At 33.3% G+C, this 24,791-nt stretch overlaps 3 protein-coding genes across 3 annotated transcripts in view; 1 reads left to right on the top strand and 2 right to left on the bottom strand.

Moving 5' to 3' along the window:
* Positions 1-6,571, bottom strand: part of LOC129234620 (uncharacterized) — a 52,604-nt gene extending 46,033 nt beyond the window's left edge. The window contains exons 1-2 of the mRNA XM_054868653.1: positions 6,473-6,571; positions 4,791-5,043 (exon numbers count right to left, since the gene is read on the bottom strand). The gene's annotated coding sequence lies outside the window, so the exon portion shown is untranslated. The remainder of the gene's footprint in view (positions 1-4,790; positions 5,044-6,472) is intronic.
* Positions 6,572-15,152: 8,581 nt separating this feature from the next.
* LOC129223022 (proclotting enzyme-like) lies at positions 15,153-23,921 on the top strand. Its single transcript, XM_054857618.1, has 5 exons — positions 15,153-15,405; positions 17,558-17,634; positions 21,995-22,080; positions 22,935-23,215; positions 23,857-23,921. Exons 1-5 carry the CDS (start codon positions 15,153-15,155, stop codon positions 23,919-23,921), a joined length of 762 nt encoding a protein of 253 aa, XP_054713593.1.
* Positions 23,922-24,388: 467 nt separating this feature from the next.
* The window catches only part of LOC129222920 (meiosis regulator and mRNA stability factor 1-like), a 142,039-nt gene continuing 141,636 nt past the window's right edge, over positions 24,389-24,791 (bottom strand). Inside the window, exon 18 of the mRNA XM_054857515.1 lies at positions 24,389-24,412. Coding sequence (XP_054713490.1) covers positions 24,389-24,412 — 24 coding nt within the window. The remainder of the gene's footprint in view (positions 24,413-24,791) is intronic.

Raw genomic sequence — 24,791 nt, 5'->3', positions numbered from 1 at the left:
GAACTCGTCCAGACATCGCATATGCAGTAAATATTTTTAGTCAATTCCAATCAAATCCTGGTATAATTCATTGGAATGGCCTTGTCAAATTACTCGGATATGTTTGGAAAACGAGAGATTTAAAACTAAAGTTACAATGCAGCAAAATTCAATTGATTACTTTCTCGGATTCTGACTTCGCGTCAAATCGAGACGATCGCACATCCTTAGGCGGACAAATTGTTTTTCTAGACAAATCGCCGATTGAATGGCGTACATTTAAACAGAAAAATGTAAGCTTATCCACTATGGAGGCTGAATTTGTTGCAATGACAGAATCCGCTAAGGAATTGATGTGGTTTGATAGGGTATTAGATGAATGCATCGAAAATAAAGTAATCAAAAGATCTAAATTTAAATCTATTCTTTTTGTTGACAATCAAGCATCAATTGATTTTGTAAATTCACCTATTGAAAACCATAGAAGCAAACACATCGATGTGAAACTATTTTTTATTAGAGATCTAGTTTGTAAAAATGTTTTTGACATCAAATATATTCGAAGTAAGGAAAATTTGGCAGATATTTTCACGAAATCTCAAACCCGTTTTGAATTGCAAACATTTATTGAAAATATTTATTGTGAACAAAAATAACATTGTTTTTAAGAATTTTTTTCCAAATTTTGAAAATGTTTTTTGTAACTCTTGACTATTCGTATTTGCACTTACATCATATGATATTTTTCATGTTAAATCTCTTATAAGGTGAACAATTTGATTGATTGTTATCTTCGTTAAAAGTCAAGTAAAAGCCATTAGATCGTTTTCTAGTGGGGTAATTGATGAAGTGATTAGGGTTAATTAATTTTTGAACGGAAAAATCGTAAAATTGTTAAAATTACTTTTTCGAAATATTAAAATTTTTTTTTACCTAACAAGTATAAAAACATTAAAACTGGAATTTTAAATGGTCACAACTTTAGGGGTCAAATTTTTAAAGGACCAAAAGTTTATGATAAATTCAAAAAAAAAAAAAAAATGTTTGAGTTTCTCTTAGCGATGTAGAATGCCTTATGAGAGGTTTAAAATAGAACTCAAACATAGTATATCAATTTTTTTTCAAAAAGTGACTTTTATCATTGATCAATATTAGAAATCCTAGAGTTTTTTTTTACAGCGTATTACATATGCTGATTTGAACAGTTACTTGTGTGTTTTTTTTTTTTTTTTTTTTCATGTTTTTCAGGCAAATGTGTACAAGGAACTTTCAATTGAGAAGAAATTTAAATTGATTTAACAAGACGAACTTTCCTCGAACATGAACTGTTTTTTGATGTTGTGTTTCTCAGATGTTACGGATCTCCGGAATTCCTGTTATCAATGTTGAATTAAGTGTTCTAATAATTGTTGTTCTATTAACATTGTTATTGTGTTTTGTTAAAGGATATGGCTAAATTTTTAAAGATTGTTTAATTATACAGTTTTCAAATTTTTTTAGATTATCAAAATGATAATGGGGAGGCCTTGATAGACATAGTATGTCAATCTAAGTGAAGGTTCATTATCATTTTATCATGTTAGATAACATTTTATATATTTGCAGTTTTCATATCATTGTTCCTTAACGAACGCTAGAATCCCTGACGTAACTAGTCTTGGAATAGAGAACGGCACGTGTAGTGGGCGTTGCCCATGACGTGACTACTTTAACGTCGATTCTTCTAGAACATGTGACGTCACGTACACACGCTTCGGGCTTGGCCACTGAAGATCACGATCAGGTAGCATTGAAGTGAAGATATGCTAATGAGAGTCTGAATATAAGCAAAGCTGTTATCAGTTGATCTCTCTCTCACTTCTTGCACAGCCTAGACGCGTTGGCTCATGTCAGGCAAGCCAACTTGCTGTCTGTTCAGCAAGCTTAGGCTGTTAGCCTTTTTTTTTGTTTAATTGAAGTAGTATGACATTTGTCCATTGAAGACTTCGTTCCTCATGAACGATAGTCGGGTCAATTGATAATACTTATTAGTCTAGGTCAACGGGGTATTTGCAATAATGATATACTTATCCTTATTTACTTTTTGTCAAAGCCATATACTTTGTTTTTTTATCTTTTAATAAATTAATTGATGTTTAATGAGCTATTCGTCTTCAATTATACTGATTCACGAACTCCAATTTCACTCTGCTAAATGTATTACGTTGTTTGGGCAAGAGTTAGTTCCAATCATACCTTCCCATCCAACAGTTACTGCATGATGAAGTGGTGGTAGCGATTTTATCGGGGTTGTTAATTGCTGACTTGAAGAAATTCACAATATTTTGGGACCGAACGTTCGAAGAGCGAAATTTTTTAACATAATACGCACAATTTCGGGAGGTACCTCACGTTGCAGGACGTCCTCGTTTCTTATTTTAATTTCTTGAAGAATAATTTTCAACGAACAAGCAATCTCTCCAAACTGAGATTATTGCGGCTGCTATCTCCAGCGCTCCATAATCCGCTCCCACACAAATTATAATCGAATAGAATATCAATTTATTCTTTGATGCGCCTAAAAAATGTCCTCTTAAACACGCGAAGGCGCGAACAAGCTAACTACGAAAAATATCGTCTGCGCTCCTAGATCGCAGACGATATGTTACAAAAGAAAAATTAATACTGAGAAAGAAAACGAACTGGAATAATATACAATTACCACATTTTTTAAATTTATCGTGTGCAGATTACGCGATTCCCGCCACTTTTTAATAAAATCCCACTCAATAAAACTTCCTTTGCGCGCTGTTCCCGTTGCTCACCATTAGCGGACATGCGTTAAAAAATTCCGAAATTGCTCATCTGGAAGTTTCATATTTATTTTAAGAAGACAGCAAGATTAAATAGAATGACCAACGATATTTTTCAGCTGGCATTGTATTTTATCAATAAAAGAAGGAATATAGGAATTCAACTACAAAAAAAAAAAAAAAAAACCGTTATTCTTTTGGTTTACTGTATGCTGTACGCTCAAACTAGCGTGACTTTGGAAGTTATCTTTTGCTCTTATGCGTACAGTCTACAAGAAAAATAGCAGGAAAGAAAAAATGAATAATGCATTTCAAACCAGCAATTCTCCGCAGGCACCGGTCCGCGAGAAAATTTGACCGATCTTCGAAGAATTATACCCGTTCCCAATAAAATAAAATTTCCTTATTTTAATTTTATTCCTAATTTTATACGATATTTTATGCATTAATATATCCATTACTTTGCATACGTTTTGTGGTTTCTCTATAAGATTTATTCGCTTATGAAAATTTACACAAATTAGCTACGCTTACTTTTACATTCAAAGTGTGTAAGTTATTAAAAAAAATCTTACAATTAACTTTTGTAAGTTTATTTTAAGTAGAAGGGTTTTCTTTCTGGCATTTGTTTAAAAAAAAAGGACAAAACAGATTAGTTGATTTTAGAGTAAAAAAAAAATAAAAATTTCTACCGGTCCGCGAAATTTTTTGACGAAGTTCTACCGGTCCGAGATTCAAAAAAAGATCAAGAAACGCTGCTTTAAACTAAAGAATATAAGAAAAAGTGGGTACCCCTGGCCTAATCACACCTTTTTTTTTTTCATTAAATGCAATCGTGTCAAGTGAGCTTTCGAGAACGGACAGTATCAACTACAAACTACAGGGAATTTCGCCAATCGGTTGTTCGGCGTTTCCCGCGTAGTCACTCATACTCTAACGGGATTTAATTAATTGCCATAGAATACGATTTGCATCAGCATGCGCCAGTATTCAATGCGAATTTCTATGCAATTGATTAAAAAAGGAAAATATATGATTTTCGAGTGTTCTTTTTAACCTTCGTTCGGGAATAATTTTTAGAAATTTTGCTCGTCCGTTCCGTAAGATAACCCCCCCAACTATGAACCTTAAACTTTTTCAAAATAAACTGAAGGAAATAGGAACAAATTGAAAAAACAGGAGAATATTTTTAAAAAAATTTAAAAAGAAAAAAAAAGTAAGAGGAAAAAAACTAGAAGATCTGCAACTGGCAAGGTTTCAATTTGCAACTACTTTTGGGAATTAAAAGTGCATAATTTGGCAAAATAATATGGATAAAGGAAGGATGCGTGCAACTAAGACACAATTGAAAGTTACAATGATTCAAAGGAATATTTAACTCAGAAGTATTTGGTCATTGAAGCAAATCAAACCAACAGAATATAGGCGATTAATTTGCCGTGGCGTGAAATGAGTCAGTCTTCATTTCGCACTCGTGGAACAGCAGAAAATCATCGAATCAATTCTTTATCACGTGCTCATTATTTTTCTTGGATTTTCGCTAGCCACCAATCACAAGCGTCCCTCTCTCGCCCCCCCCCCCCCCCCCCCCCCCCTGACGCTCTCAAGCAAAAACACCTCACGCAGCAGGCAAAAAGATAAGATGGGGGAAGGTGGAAGAGGGGTAGGCTTCCGCGTAGATGCGTACACATTTGCGGTTAAAAAATATTGTGAAAAGGCTGCATTTTTATTAATTTTTGTGAAGGGGCTGCTTTTACGACGCGGAATTTTGTGAATGGGGCCGCTTCTGCAATGGGGAATTTTGTGAATGGGGCCGCTTTTGCGACGCAGAATTTTGTGAAAGAGGCCGCTTTTGCCATGTGGAATTTTGTGAAGGGACCGCAAAGCGGCCCCAATTTCGCGCTGGATCGACCCCTGGATATGTAAGTATATTATTTTAAAAATGTTAAATTATATGCATTAATGTATGCAAATATGAAGTACACATAAAACAACAATTTAAGATTCATAAGGACTCACGTTGTTTGAGAGCAGAATTTTTGAGGAAAAGCTGACATAGGTTTCGAAATGATTCAAATCCTGGTAAACAAGGGGTAAAAGCTACACAATTTCTAGCAGTCTCTTCTTTCAGATCACATGGTAAACATTCAGAATACAAATAATGCAAGATGGTAAACAAGACATCTTCTGATAAATTATCAAGAGGCCCAGGAGACGCATCCCAATTGATTTCTGGATTTCCCAATTTTAAAACTATTTTGTGCACTTTAAACTGGAAAGAAAAAATAACAGTAAACAGGCAGAAATATTCCATTAATAAAACTATATGGTTAAAATACAATGATTAAATAATGAAAACACAAGTTTAAAAAAAGCATATACAGTTGATTCTGTATTTAATGAATTTCAAGGGACCACAGAAAATCGTAATGAAGTTGAATGGGTTCTTGAATAGAATGCTTCAAAACTACTGTGTGGAGTCCAAAACCATGAAAAGTTGTCTTTAAATACAGAAAGTCATTAAATAGAGCATCGTTAAACAGAGAACCAGCCATACGTCTTTTCAAATTTTTAGAGAAAAGATTGATGGAATCATTATTATAAACATTTCCGTAGGCAAGACAAGGGATCAGTCATCAATTATTTTTCTTTCAAACACAAAAATTGCAGCATAATTTTTTTTTCTCTTTATTCCAATTTTAATCTAAACCATGATAGACAAAGGGTAATTTATCCATCTAACCATATAATGTATTGTAGTTCTCAAGTACAAACTCAAAACTTAAAAATCATTTACAAAGCACTTAATATATCCAGCACTGTGTAATTTGTATTTTGTTCCATAGTTCCTCCATTAACCTTTTTTTCCCCCAAAAGAATGCAAGCATTTGAGAAATTTCTTGTAAATGAAATGAAATTTATTGAGAAATTTCTTGTAATATTTTTTTGCAAATTTTGTTTTCTATATAATAAGTAAATTGTATGAAATGACATCAAACTACATATCTTTAAAAAATATTTTAAATTATTAAAGCATCTAGTTTTTCTCTGTAGAATGGAAAATATTTTAAGTACCAAAATATTATAATGGGTATGTTGGAATAGAGATCAACCTAGGCTCCAGGGTTACAAACAAGAAACATTAAAATAGAAAACAAGTTAGTTTTTAACATAAAGAAAATTTATGAACACACACCGTACAAACCACTGATGTCACCAAACATCATGAAATCAGTTGCCGAGTGTCAGAGCATAATGAACTAAAATTTATGGAATGATAAAATACGTGCAATACGCATACCTATGTATAATTAGAGAAATTATTCCTTGTTTAATTCTTAAACAAGGAAATAATGCTATCCTGTCTATAAACTTTTCAAATTGTCAGGCAAAAGTTGTCAAATAAGAAAATTTTTGGGAGGTCAAGCTCTATTCTAACATGACCAATATCATAATTGAATTTACAATAGAAAAAGATAATGTTTCATCTACAATTTCTAAAAAACCAGAAAATCTTAATTATTGAAACACATTTCAACAGTATTTAGTTTTATTCATTAAAATGACATTAAGTATTTCACTTGTCAGAATGAAAATAACATTCTGGATAAGACGGAACATTATGACAATAATAAAATTAAGGTAGAAAAAAGTTTACTAATGTTTTCCAAAAACATTGCAAGTTCAGAAAAATAAAATACCTCCTTTCCATTATTTGCAATAATCCTAAGATCAGAAAAATAACCTTCTTCTAAGGCACACAAAAATGAAAATGGAAGGTAATGTTTGGCATTGGCAGAAGATACCTAAAGAAAAAATTGTAAATTTCAAAAGGCACATTTAATAAGTACCACATACTTCATTTAGCTAATTTTATTCTGCAAACTTGACGTTTAAATGATCAAAATGTAAATAATTTTCAGAACAAAAAAACTCTATATTTTAAATTTCAATAATATCAATTTTGACAGCGTTTGATGAGCAAATAAGCGCTTTGTTGTTTTGTCCAGTTTGGGGAAACATTTTGACAATGAGCCATGACATACCTGTAGAGGAAATGCAGCTCTTTTATCACCATTATATAAGCTTTTGATAGCTTTCGTGGTTGATACAATTTTTTCCCACCGAAAATTATTCTTTCATCTTCATACAATAAAATTTGCAAAATCATAACTTTGAAAAGATTCATGTGTTACAATACATCAAGAACTTGGGTTTTAAAAGTTTTTTATTTTAATATCTTAATAATATTATTATTATTATTATTATTAAAACAACTATTTTATAAAAAATTTCACATTTCAGTTTTGTTTGAACTAAAATATTTCAAACTGGTTTCGATTATAAAATTTGTATCAATCTATTAAGGGGGATTTTTCAAATGAAGTAAAACGTCGTATCCAGGGATGACGTTTTACTTCATTTGAAAAAAATTAAAGAGACTAAGGCTCCGGGGCCAGATAATATTTATCCGAAAATTTTAGTTGAATGTGCAGAGGAATTAGCAGATGTAATCGCAAACATTTTCAATGCTTCTTATAATTCGGGGGACAGTGCCAGAGGACTGGAAGCTGGCTAACATTACACCGCTCTTAAGAAAGGGTCTAAAGGGAGTGCGGGAAATTATAGACCTGTGAGTCTAACTTCGGTGGTTTGCAAAATTTTTGAAACATTGATGAAAATTAAGACAGTAAATTTTCTAGAGACTAATAATTTATTGACTAGTTTTCAGTACGGTTTTAGGAAAGGTAAATCTTGTGCAACTAATTTATTACATTTCTATGACAAAGTTACCATGGCTTTGGACAATAAGAAGCCTGTAGATGTTGTTTACATTGATTTTCAAAAAGCTTTCGATAAGGTACCGCATGTTGTTCTACTTAGCAAATTAGCTGATATAGGAATAGGAGGGAAAACTTTCATTTGGGTAAAAAATTGGCTGACCGGAAGGAAACAAAGAGAAGTTGTAAGGGGAAATTATTCTAATTGGAGTGAGGTCTTAAGCGGGGTTCCTCAAGGATCAGTGTTAGGGCCTGTTTTGTTCATTGCCTTTATGAACGATATTCACAAAAATATTTCTGGGAACATGAATTGTTTTGCTGATGATGTCAAAGTTATGGGGACTGTAGAAAATGAAGAACAAGCAAATCAGTTGCAAGAGGATCTAGATCATATTACGGAGTGGGCTGATAAATGGGGTATGGCTGTTAATGTTGGGAAATGTCAACTGCTACATTTAGGGCATGGAAATAAGTGTACAAGTTATTATTTGTAAGGTTCAGTCATTAGTCAGGCAGACAAAGTTACTGATCTGGGGGTCCTAATAAGTCAGGATTTAAAGTTTAGCCAACAGTGCAGCATTGCTAGCAACAAAGCCAATAAGATGCTTGGGTTTATCAATAGATCTATTTCAAATAAATCTAAAGAAGTTCTTCTGCCCTTATATAGAAGTTTGGTAAGACCCCATTTGGAGTATGCTGTTCAGTTTTGGTCTCCTTATCTTAAGAAAGACATTAATGTATTGGAAAGGGTTCAAAGGCGGGCTACAAGGCTAATAAGTGGACTTTCCCACTTAGATTATGATTCCAGGTTTAGAAGGCTAAAAATGTACAGTCTTGAGCAAAGAAGAGACCGAGGGGGACATGATTCAGCTGTTTAAATTTATTAAAACGAAAGATGTTACGGGGCTAAAGTTAAGCACTGAAAACAGGACAAGGGGTCATTGTTTTAAGCTATTTAAATCTCAGGCTAACATGGATATTAGGAAAAATTATTATTTTAGCAGGGTAGTGGAACCTTGGAACAGCTTACCGGAAGAGGTGGTAATGAGCAAAGGAGTAGACAGTTTTAAGAGGGCCATTGATCTTCACTGGGGATTGTAAATTGACTATGACCAGTCTAGCTGGGCCCAGAGCCTGTTGCTGGTTGTCACTTTTGTATTTGTATTTGTATAAAGCATTGTGTAATGTTAAAAATGTAATTACAATCAAAACCTGCTGTGGAAACCTGGGATATAACATTTCTCTAGTACTAATGAACCTTTTCAAGTTGTTAGTGCATTTTCAAATGCTTATAACAAAAACCAAATGCTTAAGAATTGGCTATAATGAAGCAATTTCTTTTTACATTCAAGCTTTTACAGCACTTGTTCCAGAAATTCATAAAAAAATATTCCCTGGGTAAACACCTTTTTCTGCAACAGTCAGTGGTGGATACAAGGGGGGGGGGGTCATGACCCCCCCCTCCACCAAAACTTGTGACAGTATTTGAATGTTTGCTCAAAAAAATAATAACTTGATCGAAAAAAATAAGAAAACAATTATTTTTCAATTTTTTTGGGTATTACAAGAAGGATGGGGGGTAAGTTCAAACCAAACATAATTTGAAATATAGCTTCACTCTGATAACTTAAAAATCGATTAAGCGATTAACCCTCTCTTTGTTGTAATAAGGTGATAACTCCTTCCTTTTCAAGGAAAAATTTGCTTTTTCAAAGTCAGACGCCTTGTGAATGTATAGTACCAGAGCCACACTATATATATTCAATAGTTGCGTTTCTCGTGTGGTAGATGGGCTAACCACAAAAAATGAGTCCCTTGTCCGAAGATACTAAATTTTAATTATCTCAGGAGACTGGCATGTTATTCTCATTTTTAATTTGTAAATTTCAATGACAACACTAGCCTGGAAAGATATTGCTGCCTCCAAAGTTTGAATGTTTTAGGGATATTTTCAGCATTCTGAAATTGAATTCGAAGCCAGAAACTTCCTTTGACGTACCATTTATTTTTAAAAGCAGGGGGAGGGGTTAAGGTTCATTCGACTTAAAAAAATAATATTTCTTATGTTTACTATTTGTTTTCTATAATTAGTACGTAATATAGTGACATTTGAAGAGCAATCTGTGAAATTTTCATTAAGATTAATGAAGAAATGAGCCATTGACAGCGTTTCTCAACAGACGTCTAAAAAAGAAAAAAAAAAGACGTTTCATTTCGGTGACATTCAAATCTAATCACTGGATCATCTGAAAACAAAAAAACTAAAACGAATTTGTTATTCATTAAGTTTCTTCTGGTAACATCGTCTAGTTTGATTTATTTAATAGCTAGCTGCAACGCCCGGCTTTGCCCGGTCTACTTTGAAAATAAAAGTTACGTCAAGTGACGCGTGTTCAACAATAAAACTTAAATGATAGAAAAAAATAATACAGACGAGTTTCCGACTTACGCGAGGGATGCGTTCCAAGACTCCTCGCGAAAGTTGAAATTTCGCGTTGTGGAAAAATATATGCATACAAATTTTTTAAAGCATACCAAATACTTTTAGGCACTTATAAACACCCCTCAAACTGCTATAAAGCATTCCTTAAACATTACAGTTTCTTCTATAAAGAACTGAACTTTTACTGTATTTAAAAAATAAAAAACTGTTATTCAACATGAAATACTTAAGATGCACAAAATGAATGACCAATGGGAATAAAAGATATAAAATAAAACAACACGGTACGCAACTGCATGCAGTAAAATTAAAATGATGCACAAAATAGTACTGTACAGTAGGGTGGATCGAAAAAAATGAAATTTCGAATCTTAATTTGGAATACCCACCAAAAGCTGTGCATGTGTAAGAACAATACACATGTAAAATATTTTCAAGTTTGAACAACTCCTTGAGGGTCCTACCAAGGCTTGAATTTCTCCAAAAATAGGGAAAAAGTTCAATTTTCCAAAATTTTTATGAAAATATAAAGGCTCAAAATTTTTGTTCTAATGCTATTAAAATGTTTCCTTTTAACACTCTTTTCATGTATCTTCAAAGTTATTTACATTATTTGCAGTATTAGATTCGCACACAAGTTCGTAAAATTTCGTGAAATTTCTAAAAAACCGACTTTTTTTCAAGCCTTTTTTTACATTGCAATATTTTTTCTTTTAAAGTCCAATTTTTTTGCAATGACTGCAGAATGCAGTTTTAAATGGAAATGAAATTATACTTTATTATATTAACAGCCCAGCACCTACGACAAGGAGCGTAATTGCTTCAAACTGGACCAGTGGTAAATTATCGCACCTGTCTAGCAATTTACCTATTGGTCCTGCGAAAATTCACATGAACCAGCAGTTTCAACATCAAGTAATGTGAACAGGTTGAGCAAAGGCTGATCGTATGCAGTTCGCAGATTAACCATGGGACAGGATGTCCAATTTTATTCTCTATGGCCGCAATTGCATTGTTCTTTTTTCTGGTATTCGTGGCCGTGCCATCACAGTCAAACGCTAAAAGATCCTTAAAGCTTAAACAAATTTTCAGTTCAAAAATCACATTGCTGTCGCGACATGTTTTTCCAGTTCCAGAAGTTGGCGTCACATGACCCAAATAAAGAGAATTGGATTTTTCAACCATGGTTTCCTCGCTTTTTATTCTTCTATGGTATCTGCCTCCAACTATTTCTTTTTGTCATAGTTTTGTCTTTTCGGCTATCGAAAAATGTAATTTTCAAACCCTTTCACTTCTAGTTTGCAGGTTTTGAAGAAAAGCAAGTACTTCGTCTGTAACACCTGTGACACTTCTGTCGCTGTCTTCGAATTTTATTCCTATCAACGACTTTAGAACGATAATTATTTGACACAGTACCAAAAATCCTGTAATGTTTCTGAAGCAATTGCTGCAGCACATCGCACATCTGTCAGAAATGCCGTACTGGTAGCACACTCTTGATAGCGTTGGCAAAGAAAGCCTCATTTGTTCCACTTTTGAAGTGACATCAACGCCAAAAGATGTTGATGGCTCTGTTGGCGGCAGTATAGCCGTTGCAAATTTTTCTTCTTCTGAAATTGAAACAAAACTTTGCTGTTCTTCATCAATGTTATTACACCATCTCGCTGCGTAAGTGAAAATCTGAAAAAAATATTGATCCTGTCATTCAACGAAATGCCTATTTTTGCCACCCGGAAAATATTCTCTTAACAGTGATCACTGATGAGAACTGGCTTTGCGAAGATTTTGAAGGCCAGACAAGTGGCTTCTGTTCATGAAGAAATAAGAGAATTATATAATTCAAGGATTAACTTTAATGCATCAGACTACTCTGATGTTATCAGCCGGCAAGAATGTGCAATAACTGCCACCTTTCTCCTATTTTAGTTGGCATATCTAATGAAAGTCTTCAACAATAGATTGAAAACACCAACGCCAATTTTGCGTTCGTTTAGTTCTCCTGTCACACTCAGGTGGTGGAATGCTGTGCTAATATGGTGACAGAAGCTTCTTTGTTTATGATTAGTCAGACGGCAAGAGCTGGCTTGATAGGAGCAAAAATCAAATCTCGAAGTATCATGTCATCATTTGAATCAAAAAATGATTTCAAAGAGGTTTCATGAATGTATGTGACGAACTGACTATTTTCTGTGGCTTTAACTAACTGATACTTTTCAAGTCCCTCATTTTGTGAAATATTGATGCTTATATGTCAGAGCGACTGTGTGTGAGTAAATATACATTATTTGTAGTCAATGCACTTCTCTCTATATTTTTTTAGTTAATACAGCTAAATCATTTTGATAGTTTACTTCTAATGTAAAATAAGTAATAAATTTATACTTAATACATGTGGCTCGGCAGATGGAAAAGGTAGAATGGAACTCGAAATGCAGCCACCTATTTTTAGTGGATGCTGGACTGTTAATGTAATAAAGTTTAACTTCACTTCCGTTTAAAACTGCATTCTGTACAGGCGTTTTAAAAAAGAAAACTGGACTTAAAAGAAGAAATATTGCAATGTGCAAAAAAGCTTAAAAAAAGTCAGTTTTTTGGTTAATTTCGCGAAACTTAACGGCTTATGTGCGAACTTAATGGTGCAAAGACTGTTAATAATTGTGAAGATATATGCAAAGAGTGTCCAAAGGAAGCATTTTAAACCGTATTGTTACAAAAATTTTAAACACAAGTATTTTCATAAAAATTTTGGAAAATTGAGCTTTTTTTCTATTTTTGGAGAAATTGAAGCCTTGGTAGGACCCTCAAAGAGTTGTTCAAACCTGATAATATTTTACATGTGTGTTGTACTTACACATGCACAGCTTTTGGCGGGTATTCCAAATTAAGATTCAAAATTTCGTTTTTTTCGATCCACCCTACTGCACAGTAGATACAGAAGCAATATTTACGAGTTAAAAAATGAGGATACTAGTGATGATTTATGCTCCAAGATCAGATCGTTATTCTTATCTAATACATTTCTAAATACGCTTCACCTTTTATTAAAAACGTTTCAATTTGTTGCTACATCTCCTCTACCTGATCTTTTTATTAATCCACAATGCAAGAGCGTGCGTAGCTTCCATTTTCATAATTTTTACTTTGCTAGACTGCTCTGCAAGCTTCAATATTGAAACTAAGTTCTAAACTTTTACGGATATCTTTTTGTTTTGACTTTTAATTGTACATATGGAAGATTCACTCATACTTATTGTTACGCTACCTTCGACGTTTTGTAATTTTTCAAGCATATCGAGAATCTTATTCTTTTTAAATTTTTTTATCAGAAAATTTCTTTTTCTTCAAATTTTCAAACTTAGACTAGTTTGGCGTGGGAACTTTGGCTGTCAGTGATGCTCAAAGGGACGTAATAACATTCACGAAATCAATATTTAGTAGCCAATAACGAAGCTAATACTTCCTTCTAAAAAAATACATGTTGTGGGCGGAAAATTCACGTTAGCTCTAAAATTCGTTACTCGTGAAAAATTCGCGTTATAGCCATTTCGCGTAAGTCGGATCGCGTTGTAACGGGAGTCGACTGTAATAAAAAATACTGTGATTTTTTTTCACTTTAAAATAATGACGCTAAAAAAGGTAACGGCAAATATAAATGTCCCGATTGAATTAAACGCAACTCTCCATTAATACTACTAAAATTGTTGATTATCTACTGCTGGCAGTACAACAAATAAATAACTGACCCAAAAAAATCAAAAGGGGAAATTTTTAAATTCATCCACTAGAGGAAAAGCCTCAACACGCAGACGATAAATTTCCGATTTAAAATTGATTTTCCCTAACTTAAAAATGCTTATAACTTTTCTCCTGGTGATTGTATTCAGTGATGTTCCCATCAGTTATTTTGAGATGTACTCCCAATAATCCATTATTCAGAATATGTGTATGCGATCATACACATAATAAATCTAAAAAATGTTTGAGAGTATACGAATTACATGGAGTTATACCCTTTGAGAAGACAACTGATTTTAGGGACTTTGTAGTTTTATTTCCATTTATTTCCATGGAGAAAAAAAAATCTGCTAGAGGGTCTTCTAAGAGGGTTTTTCGCGGGATTTTGAATGAGATTGAAATTGAACCGATTGGATAATTATTTCGGGTAGAAAGAGCCATTTAATGCCTTTTCGGGTCCTAAAATTAAAACTTGAACGGTTCGGTACTTTTTTTGGCTTTAGAAAACCCCCTTACGTTCCCTGTCGAGTGCCCAAGTACCTGCCAAATTTGGTCGAGATCCGACGTAAACTGGATTTATGTAAGAAACATACATACACACACATATATTTGCGCATATAGTCTTTGTTTTCTTGGATATAGGTTTTTTATTTTTACAGCGATTAGAAGCCAAAATAACCGGTTTTTATCACAAAATTAAAAATGTTGCTGATTTAAAATTACATTTTTTTTTTTTTCAATCCACGTTGTTGCCTGTAGAAATTATTTGACAAATTAAACCTTTTTTTTTTTTAAGTTTTAAATGATCTATTGATTAGTTATGAGGGGTACCCGCAGTGAAACCTTTCTCTCTCTCTCTCTCTCTCTCTCTCTCTCTCTCTTGAGATGCCCACGGAAAACGCTGACAATGGCTCAATTCTGCATAAAAATTTATGAACATTTCACATAACATTCTTCAAATGTTACTTTATTGTAAATAGTTATTAGCTGTTTCGTTAAAACAAATTATCGAAAATATGTTTTTCTTTTTTATCGAACCAACTTTACTCCCTCTTTAATTTATTTTCCTCCCACAGCGTAACTTCCATACGTCCAGTAATTATCTAACTAAATTCAGCAAATTGTCTACATTAAATATTTTTTTTAGCTTTAAAATAAAAAAAGTACATTATGAAATTATTTGTGATGAAATTCGCTCAATTATCTAATACGTATAACGTAATTTAACAAAAAAAAACTTACCTAATACAAGTAAGCGGATTAAAAAATTCGGATTCAGAACAAAAATCATATTTTTTACTTTAGGCAACAAACAAAATGTTTAAAGTCACAGACTAGTGCTTTTAACCTTTTATTTAATAATTGATATAATTTTTTACACATATGCAACATAGTTAATAAAATTCTTTTTCTCCAGAAGCTATGGAAATTGATGAAAAAATGTCTTTCTTACGTCCCTCCAATGTCATTCGAAATTTTTTCAAACCTAAAAAAGTGCCTCTATTCTCCGGTTGCCCAACTAATACACAGTGCTCCTTTATCTTATCTTGCTGGTGGAGTGGGGACTCAGTTGGAACTTCGTGTGGACCCCTCTTCTTTTGTTGTGGAAGTCAGGATAGCAGAGATGACCAACATGTACATCAGCTCTACTATGGTCCTGTTAGAAATGATCCAGGTAATGAAAGCACGGCTATGATGACTTTGATTGCTGTAATCAGTCACTTTTTATTCGTACCTATTTCTAACCCTTCATTATAAGTCGTGAAAGCAGAAATTGCCTAAAAAAAAACAACACAGTTTGGTTGCTAGCACGGAACGTATAAGTCAGTCAGAACTCCTTTGAATTGGATTTCAATATCATTCACGAAACTTATTACTGCAAAAAAAAAAAATATCGCAGGATGATAGATAAGAGCACAGAATACGCTTTCCTCAATTAAAACTAGCTGGATCAAGAAAATAATAATAATGAGCGTAAAATGAAATTCAGGAGTCTGAGATTAGAAACATTTAAGTTTGAAAAATTAAATCAAAAATTGTATCTAAACATTTTCAAAAATCAGGAGGAGGTTTGTTCACACGGGGAGAACAGAAAAATAACTGTTTTCATTTTATAAATCAATCATTTGCATTTCAACAAATGAAAGAATCAGGAAGAGTGGCATAGACTTCACAGATTTTGCGTTATTTCCCTAATTTAGACTTTATAAGAGTGCAAACCTATAGTATATTCATTATGCTATTTAAAAAACATACAAACACAGCAAAATACAAAAAAAAAAGATTTCTTTATATATTTTAAAACTAACATTTTTTGTCCTACACCTTTATAAGGGAGGACTGGGACAGAGTTTGAAAAGGTTTAATTTGACAAATAATATATTTTTAGTAGTTAAAACCAGGACTGCGGAGTCGGAAGAAAAATAACAGACTCCGTATCCGGCTCCAACTCCGGGAACTTTAGAGACTTTGACTCCAACTTCTTTATACCAAAATCAGTTCGACCTCCGACTCTGTTTGTACTGGCAGAGTTGCGGACTTGGAAGAAAATGACCGACTCCGGCTCTTGAAAATTTAAGTATTTGATTTTTGGCTCGGACTCCGACTCCTTTACTTTAAAATCAGTCCGACTCTGACTCCGAAGCTAAAGTGGATCAAGTCCATGAACAACTTCACCCACTTTAACTCTAAACGCCTTATTTAACGAAAAGTACTCTTATCTGGCTCTTATATTAGCGTTCAGAGCTAAAATGAATCTAGTCATTCATGATTTACTTTAGCTCTGAACGCCTCATAATGTGAATCCGTATCAAGAAATTGATATAATAATATACAGGGTGTTCCGTTTTAACGTGCGAGTCCTTTTATCCCCTCAAGTCAACCGTTAGTCCTAGGTGTATACTTTCAATTGCAAAAGTGTTCAAAATCAGATGCAGAGTTAAGATACTGAAAGTTGGAAGCAAAGGAAAAAATGAGTCAAAAAATACGAAAGTTAACTTTTTATACTGACCCTAGGTCCCCTAACTAATATTAAGAGAAATAATCTCCATTGAAAATTATTACTAACACAAAAAACTTGACATTTGTGCTATAAAAACTCAAGGAGATATTCCAGTTTAAAGTTTTAAAAGCCCATACAGAAGATGAGATTGGATCATATCGCTCTTTCAGAAGAATGACAATTCGTCAAAGTAAGAAAAACAAGATATTTATATTTTTCATTGCTATTCAAAAATAAATGCAAATGTTATGCCGTGATACGCAAAAACACACTACAAAACCTCGAATAATTTGAAAAATCACACTCTATGCACACATGTAATTTTAAACACTTGTTAACCGCTATATTTTCCCCCAAGAGGGTGTTAATGAGGGCGAGTGAAAAGTGGTGTAAGTCACAAAATGCTGCGTTTTATATCTCGGTGAATATTGGTCGTACCAATTTCAAACTTTTTGTGTTGGAATTATTTTTCAATGGAGATTATTTTCCTAAATATTAGTCAGGAGAACTGGGGCCCGTATAAAAAGTTAAATTTTGTATTTTTTGACTCATTTTTATTTTTACTTCAAACTTTCAATATCTGATTTTGAACATTTTTGCAGTTGTAAGTATAACTCTAGGACTAACTATTGCGAAAATAAAAGTCTTGCAGGTTAAAACGGAACACCCTATATAAGGGTGACTAGTCATACACGAGTAATATCATCAAAACCTCAGCGGCGGCTCCAATTGCAAATGCAAATGTAAAAAGTTCAACTATTTAAGCTCATGCATTACATATTGTTGTAAATCTATTTCAAATTGTTGCCTATTTTTTATTGCATAGTATGTGGCAGAAGTTCAACTGCAACAAGCAGAATAGTTGGAGGTGAAGATGCAGCGTTTGGACAGTTCCCTTGGCTGGTAAAGATTTTGGATTTTGAATTCCTTTATTTATTCCTCCAGTACTCCTCAAATTCGGGTTTACAGCACATATTTAATACCCTTACTTCTAAACAACAATATTGAGTTCTTAAATGCGTAATTAAGAGGTAAAATTTTAAATTTGAAATCTTTTAGAATCGACTTTTGAGCTGTTACCTCGTTAACAAGTTTGATATGAATGAGCCATCTATATTTTTAAGAAAATAAAAACATAAACTAATGATTTTTAATAACCATTTGGTAAAATAAAACAATCTTTTCGGTTAAAAAGATATATTGTTGTGAAAAACCTGTTTCCACCGTGTTGTTATCCCATATATTGATGACAACTTGTATTCAATGTAAATTATATGTACTCGTTTTCTTAAACTTTAATAGAACGTAGAAAATTTTTAACTTTTAATACACTGAAAAACAGAAAGTAGATGATCATTTTATTTTTAAAACTTACTCTTTTAACAAACAAAAATATCTAAATTAAAACTTTTCATAAAATTTAAAACCAGAATGCAAAGTACAAAACATCATTGGAGCAGATGCGTAGAAAAAGACTTGCGTTTCTGAATAAATTCTAAACGAAAAACAAACCGTGTGGTGAGACTTCTATAAATTTAGATTTGTTATAACCTTTGTGAAGGACTTTGAGAAATACTCTAGAGAAGCGGATTAAAATGTTGAGTAAGATGTGTGAGGAAAAAGCGAAAATACTTTAGTCCAATAGAATTATAAGTTTTTAAGTCAATTTATATCTACAATATATATTTACAATAACCAGTGTTCTAGAACAGCGGTGTACGTGCACGTAACGAACTAATACAGGAGATTAAAAAGGTTCTTAGTTTGTGGTCACAGAAATTGATATTCTTGTTTAGCTAATTATGAAATGTTTAAAATACTATTGAAAGTCTAGTAAGCAAAAGTAACTTTTGGTGAAAAACACATTTAAAAAAAATGATCCGTCCTTTTTGCCTATGAGGGCAGTATAGCACAAGTCATTACACAAATGTCATGTAGATTCTATCATGTTGCCATTTCACCATTGTTGGTACACTTTGATCATGGCCGTCATCAGTCAGTTTTGTATTCAAGATTTTTAAACGTCCATATCATTGGTCCAAAAGACAAAAGCAAGTCTTTCTTTCAATGATATTCTTATCATTATTCCACTTACTCCTGTCAAGAAAAATGAAATGTTTTGCAAAAGTCAATAATTGACATCATATTTGCTGACCATGAGTACGTATCCAATTAGTTGTTTTTCCTCCTAAGACAATTTTCGGAATTGGTGCATTTAATGCGACGTGCGTATCCAATGAACCACAACATTTGACATAGGGGAGTCGGGGGACACGTTGGTCCGCTTTTCTTTTTTCCATTTTTTATCTCGCCAAGATATTAAAGGAGCAGTTCGATTTTCTAACATTAGTTTCATTACATTTTCCTCATCATCCAAGATTTTTTTTTTTTTTTTTGGAAATATTCGATTTATTCGTTTTTTAGATTAATGTTTTAACAGAATCTTTGGAGGTGGACCAACTTGCCACAGGTACGTTGGTCTACATAACGCAAACAACTTCTGGTACAATTCAGTGATAAATATTGTCCAATATTGTAACTAATTTATTTTCTTTTGTGTTCAGAGCAAAAAACATCAAATTTAAAGATCAGTATAACCCATTAAATTAAACTAAATATTAAATTAACAAAAAATTTTTGCTTCGTCGCTATTTATGCCGGAACATCCAGATGTTCGCCAAAATCACCTCAACTTCGTTTTTTCATCAACTTCACTGCTGCTATCACTAGATTTTTTTTTTATTTCGAATTCTTCTGAAGGTTTTCGTTTTAGTGGTTTCTAAAAGTGGATCAATAGGGATATCCGGGGTTCTTGATCAGAAAAAATGACATTGTAATAATATTCTTCTTTATGACAAAAAATAAAAGAAAATTCAAATTAATGTGAACTAAAATTACTTAATTTAGGAGAGGAATTCGATTCATCACTTCAATCTGATAAGCATTGCTGAAATAGGGGGAAAAAGGTGCACAATGGGGCAGTTTTAATTTATTTTGTTATAATTTCTTTAATCCTAGTTTTAAGTTAGTTAAAGAAATTTGATTACAGAACATGATTATAGAGCTATTTATCTGTCACTGTATTTTTTTTTTTTTTCATAATTTTTCTTTGTTGCATTCCTTTTTAAAAAAAAATGTTTCCCAAAGGCTCTCAAGTTGTCCCATTGTGCTCCAAATGGGAGCACAGTAAGGCAAGGCTTGGGTTACAATGAGACATGGAGAAAGGTTCATAAAAATCAGCTATATCATAACAAATATCATTATTATTAAATACAGGTAGAGGTATACATAACACACAAGAAATATGAATGTAGTTTTTAACCGACAAAAAGTAAAAATAATTGGAGTAAAAAAGCCCATCTGTGAGTTGAAAAATTATCTCGTGAAGTATCATTTAATGCATTGAAAATAATTAAGTTACGTTAAATACGACATATATCAGACAGTGAGAAGCAAAGGAATGTAAATGGGTGTTATGAAGTTTTTGAGTAAAGCACGTTTAAAGTTCAGATCTTAGGTTGGCTTTCATTGAAAATTTTTGTTTAAATCATTCTGCATAGTGCTGGAGGTATAATAGGAAACTCTCCCACGGTATTTATAAATTCGAAAGTTGCATAAAATGTATCAATGAAACGAAGAAAATTTCATACATGTAATTAAAGAAAGTTTCAGCTTTAAATTAGTGCATTGATATTGATTATTTTAATACTAATTTATACTTCAAACTCATTACAAGTAATACAGGTACTTGTATAAATCATACCACAGAAATAGCGAAAATAGAAAGGACTACAGTTTCCCTACAAAATAAGTGAAAGTAACTAGTCTCCACGGCATTATCAAACATGCTAGCAACAATTTGGCATACTTTTTTTTTAATTTTTAGGAAAAACTCCATTTGTCCCACTGTACCCCGATCACCCCTAACATTCTCTGGAGTTGTTCAATTAACTTTACTGTGTGACCTCATTATTGGATTTAAAGGACGAAAGTGCTATTTTTCGATCGTTAATTAAAATTTAAATTTAGGAGTATTAAAATTATTGCGACCGGTCCAACGTGCCAATAGATCCAACGAGTCCCGACTCCCCCTACACCTTATCAAATTGATGATATGGTAAGTTTCCTTAAATTTTAATAGTAGAAAGATCAGCCTCTGACTAAAAGGAAATTCATACTGTATCCAATTGCAAAGTAAGAGCGATATCTCCTGCTGCATAGCTCTACTTATGATGTTTTCATGGAAACATGAACAATTTTTATTTGGTTAAAATTTTTATTACATTAAGAGTCTAATCTGCCTCACTGATAGACTCTCGATCAGACACTTGAACTGCAGATTGAAGCATTCTTATTGGTTGAACAAGGCTTCGACCGGCGGTTTGACTGTCCCGTTAGGTCAGGTAGACGGTGAACATAGCGGTAAGCTGTAGTTCTTTCTTTTTCTTTTTTTTTAAGACATCAGCCTTGAAAAATTAAAGACAAAACTCATAGCTTAAAACCTAAACTTTTTGAATCCATTTAGGGTTCAGTCGGTTCATACAGGTTACTATAATCGGACATCCCAATTGCAAATGTATGCAATGGCCAAGAGCATTATACATAAAATATACGACAAATATATATGGTTTAAATATAAAACTTGAACATCAGTATTTTTGTTAATTATAAACATTATCACAGCTATATCAAAAATCAACATAAAATACAATATATAGTCTTGCTCTGAGAAGTTGATTTCCGTTCCGCTAAGGCATAAATGATTCCATTTATTGAAATGAGTTGAGTAGAGTGGGTCTCCGTTGCGAGAGCGGTTATTGACGTCGTGCCAATCAAAATATTTAACCTCATTCAACCCAAACATAAATGAGCTCGTCCAAGGTAAGCATCAAGTTAACAGAACCTACCGCACTATAATTTCATGTAAAAACTTAATATAGTTTATAAAAACAAATATTGGCAATTGTGAACAAAGGAATGTAAAACTTCATTCAGTATCATCCATTAGTACTCTTCTAAAACGGCGCATGAATTAATATATCAATTTGAAGGCTTTTATAGTTTTCTTATTTGTGTGCTATTTTAGCGTGGCTCTTATCACATGCACGTATATTGCTTTGCTTAGTTTCATAGCAATGTTGTTCATGAATATGAAATAAACCTTTCAGTAAGTATCCATTTCCATTTTATTTTTAAATGTACAAAAAGGAAATTTCTCTTACCATCGCGGGCGGTAGTCTGATTGAATCTTCTGAATTTATAGGCGTTTATCCAAGTGGGTGGCAGTCGTTGTGGAGGGGCACTAGTGGCTTGGCGACACGTCGTTACAGCTGGGCACTGCGTTGCAAAGTAAGTATTAATGTAGTTCATGTAATTTTCGACGATAGAGGACCTACATATGTTATTCTGATATCTTCTGCAATGACAATGAGGGATGCCAAACAAATTCTATAAAATTATCGTTCCTCTACAGCTTCAGTCTTATAGCATAACTCAAAAACCAAGTTCTCGGGGATCTTACATTTACATTTGGCTATATTTGCATTTACATTCACATTCACCTTGTTTAAAATTTCTCACATTTTTTCCTAAGCGCCAATAAGGTATTTTCTTTTACTCAAGCTAAAAGATATGTCTTCTTTACATTTCTCCATGTAGCATGTATTTAAGTAAAGTTAAACTTTTCAAAGGATGACATTCGCAAATTAACAATATTTTTCATTTTTTTAAATCATCAAAATTAACAACTGAAATTTTAAAAAAATTACCGACTTTTTGTTTCCCCTCCATAACACATGACACGACTATTTCGTAAATAAGTTCCTATAAAACCTGTGCATTGCAATTATGGTAAAGGTAAAGAATATGCTTTTAATGTTTTGCCTCGCAATTATGTTAAAGGTAAGACCTGCCACTATATTAGGGGAGCTGACTCATCCTATGCAAGTTGCTTCTAAATGATTTAGTGAGGATTTCATACATTTTCAGTTTTAATGGTTTATTTTTGAAGTAAAACATAGCACAGCAGTACGCTTAGTGAACAAATTTTATGATAACAGCAACGGGCATTTTTTTATTCTTCATAATTCTGATATATGCGTAAAAACAAACGATTCTGTAACTGTACATTGTAGATAATAAGCGAATTTTATGAAAGAATTCTATTTTGCTTATTTGATGCAAGTATATGTTTATTTCTGCAGAACTCAACACAATCCTGGCAACATCAAAGTCACGTTAGGTGATTATATCCTCAATTCGGACCTGGAAGGCCTTCCTAGTGAAAGTTTCGGTGTCGATGAGGTGAAAGTGCATCCAAAGTTTCGGTTCACACCACAGGCAGATCGCTTCGACGTGGCTGTGCTGTTACTGGATCGACCAGTTGGTTATCGCTTCAACATGAAACCCATCTGTTTGCCGGAAAAGGGCACCGACTTCTTGGGTGTAGTAGGATATGCTGCTGGATGGGGAGCCTTAGAGCCAGGTATGTCAACTTTTAAACGATGACCCTTTCAATGCTCGAATTGGGTGCAAGTGAATAAAGAACACACACAGAATCAAACGAGGATCCAAAGGTGGGTCATGGGAGTCATGACCCCCCTCCCTCCCCCCAAGTGGCGAAAGTTAGCCTGGCCTAAAGCTGCGTTTTTGGGATTTGTATTTTTTAAATACCTTTCAGGTCCCTATTTTTAACCAAAAATAACGCTCCTTTTGGGAACCCCTCCCCCCGGAGTGAACCTTTTGTGAATTGACTCCCTCTAAAATAAGGAGCTGAATCGGCCCTTGAATGGAATAAAAGTTCTCAGTTCCAAATTTTTGTAAAATGGAAATTCTAAACTGAAGCTTCAAGTGTTTTGTTTTCGTCGCATTTCCGTTCATCATGGGAAAAAAAAATGTGTCAAAATGAGCCATTAAATTGTATACTCTGGACGATCCACTTTGATTTTGGCACGTGTAACCGGGAATTTCTATTGGTTGTTAAAATACTGAAAAAAGTGCGAAGAAGTAGAAAAGTTCGATGCTTATAAACTCTCGATTTAGTCGCACATTAGTTCGACGGAAACACAATAAAATATTCTAAAACTGCACCCCATGGAGCAATTTTTTTATAACTTTGTCTCATAGGTGCTGGTGAACTAAAAAAGGGGAGGGTCAAAAAAGTGTGTGGGGTTAGAAGGCGTGGCCCCTGAAGCTTTTTTTTTTTTTTTTTGTAGAATTGGATTGTGTTAAAGGCTTTTAACATTTATGATTCTATGATCTCCAAAAAATGTGGTACGTGGCCTCAAAAATCGGGACGGATTGCCACCCCGCCGACTTTCCTCATCCAATTTTAAAATAAGCTGAGAAAAGTTCATTTATTTGGAATTTTTAATTGTTACTTTAGTGGAAAAAAATCAATCCTCTCCGTAAAAAATCATTTTTCTATCGATTAGTATTTTTTAACTCTGAAATGTGAGGCGGCAAGGCTCCTTTACTTTCAAAAATGTGGCGGTTGCCCCCCTTCCTCCCCACCCCATACGAGCCGCCTATGCATGTGTCTCAAATGTACTGACTCATGGCTTGAAAGAGTAATTGAATTTAAAATCTTATCTTTTTTTTTTTTTTTGAAAATTATCAGTTTTGGCAGCGCTTAACTAAAAAATGTGAATAGAGCCCTTTACTCGTAGTTTCCAACATGAAGCTAAAATTACACCACATGCAGTATAACTACAATTGTATCTCACGGTTATTGACTAGTGGCTTACAGCGTAACTTGAGACCTTTTCATTTTTTTTTTTTTTTTTTAGTTTTTCAACTTTAACACCGTTTAACTACAAAAACAAAAAGTTGCCTGTGCTGTTCTATGTTTTTTTGAGCAGTATACTAAGGTGTGTATTAATTCCATAGGTATTCCCGTGGGCCACTCATGGATTTAGCAGATATTTGGGTAGAAAACAAGAAAAAAAAACAGCACTTTCAAATGACCTTTGCCCTCCATGTCATGAGTAACTTAGCACATGTTTTATGTTATTATGTATCTAGTATAGAAAATCTATCCATGTTCGAAGAAAATGTCGTGG

The sequence above is a fragment of the Uloborus diversus genome, chromosome 1 (assembly GCF_026930045.1).
Source record: "Uloborus diversus isolate 005 chromosome 1, Udiv.v.3.1, whole genome shotgun sequence".
In the NCBI taxonomy this organism is placed as follows: Eukaryota; Metazoa; Arthropoda; class Arachnida; order Araneae; family Uloboridae; genus Uloborus; species Uloborus diversus.
The sequence above is the reverse complement of the archived record's forward strand: the minus strand, read 5'-3'. Positions and strand labels throughout refer to the sequence as shown.

Bases quoted from the DNA above. Each gene is read 5' to 3' on its own strand.
- LOC129223022 (XM_054857618.1), top strand. From the start codon at position 15,153: ATGGAAATTGATGAAAAAATGTCTTTCTTACGTCCCTCCAATGTCATT. The intron at 22,081-22,934 runs GTAAGTATTAAT...TTATTTCTGCAG, and splicing joins GCTGGGCACTGCGTTGCAAA to AACTCAACACAATCCTGGCA. The intron at 23,216-23,856 runs GTATGTCAACTT...TTTGTCTCATAG, and splicing joins ATGGGGAGCCTTAGAGCCAG to GTGCTGGTGAACTAAAAAAG.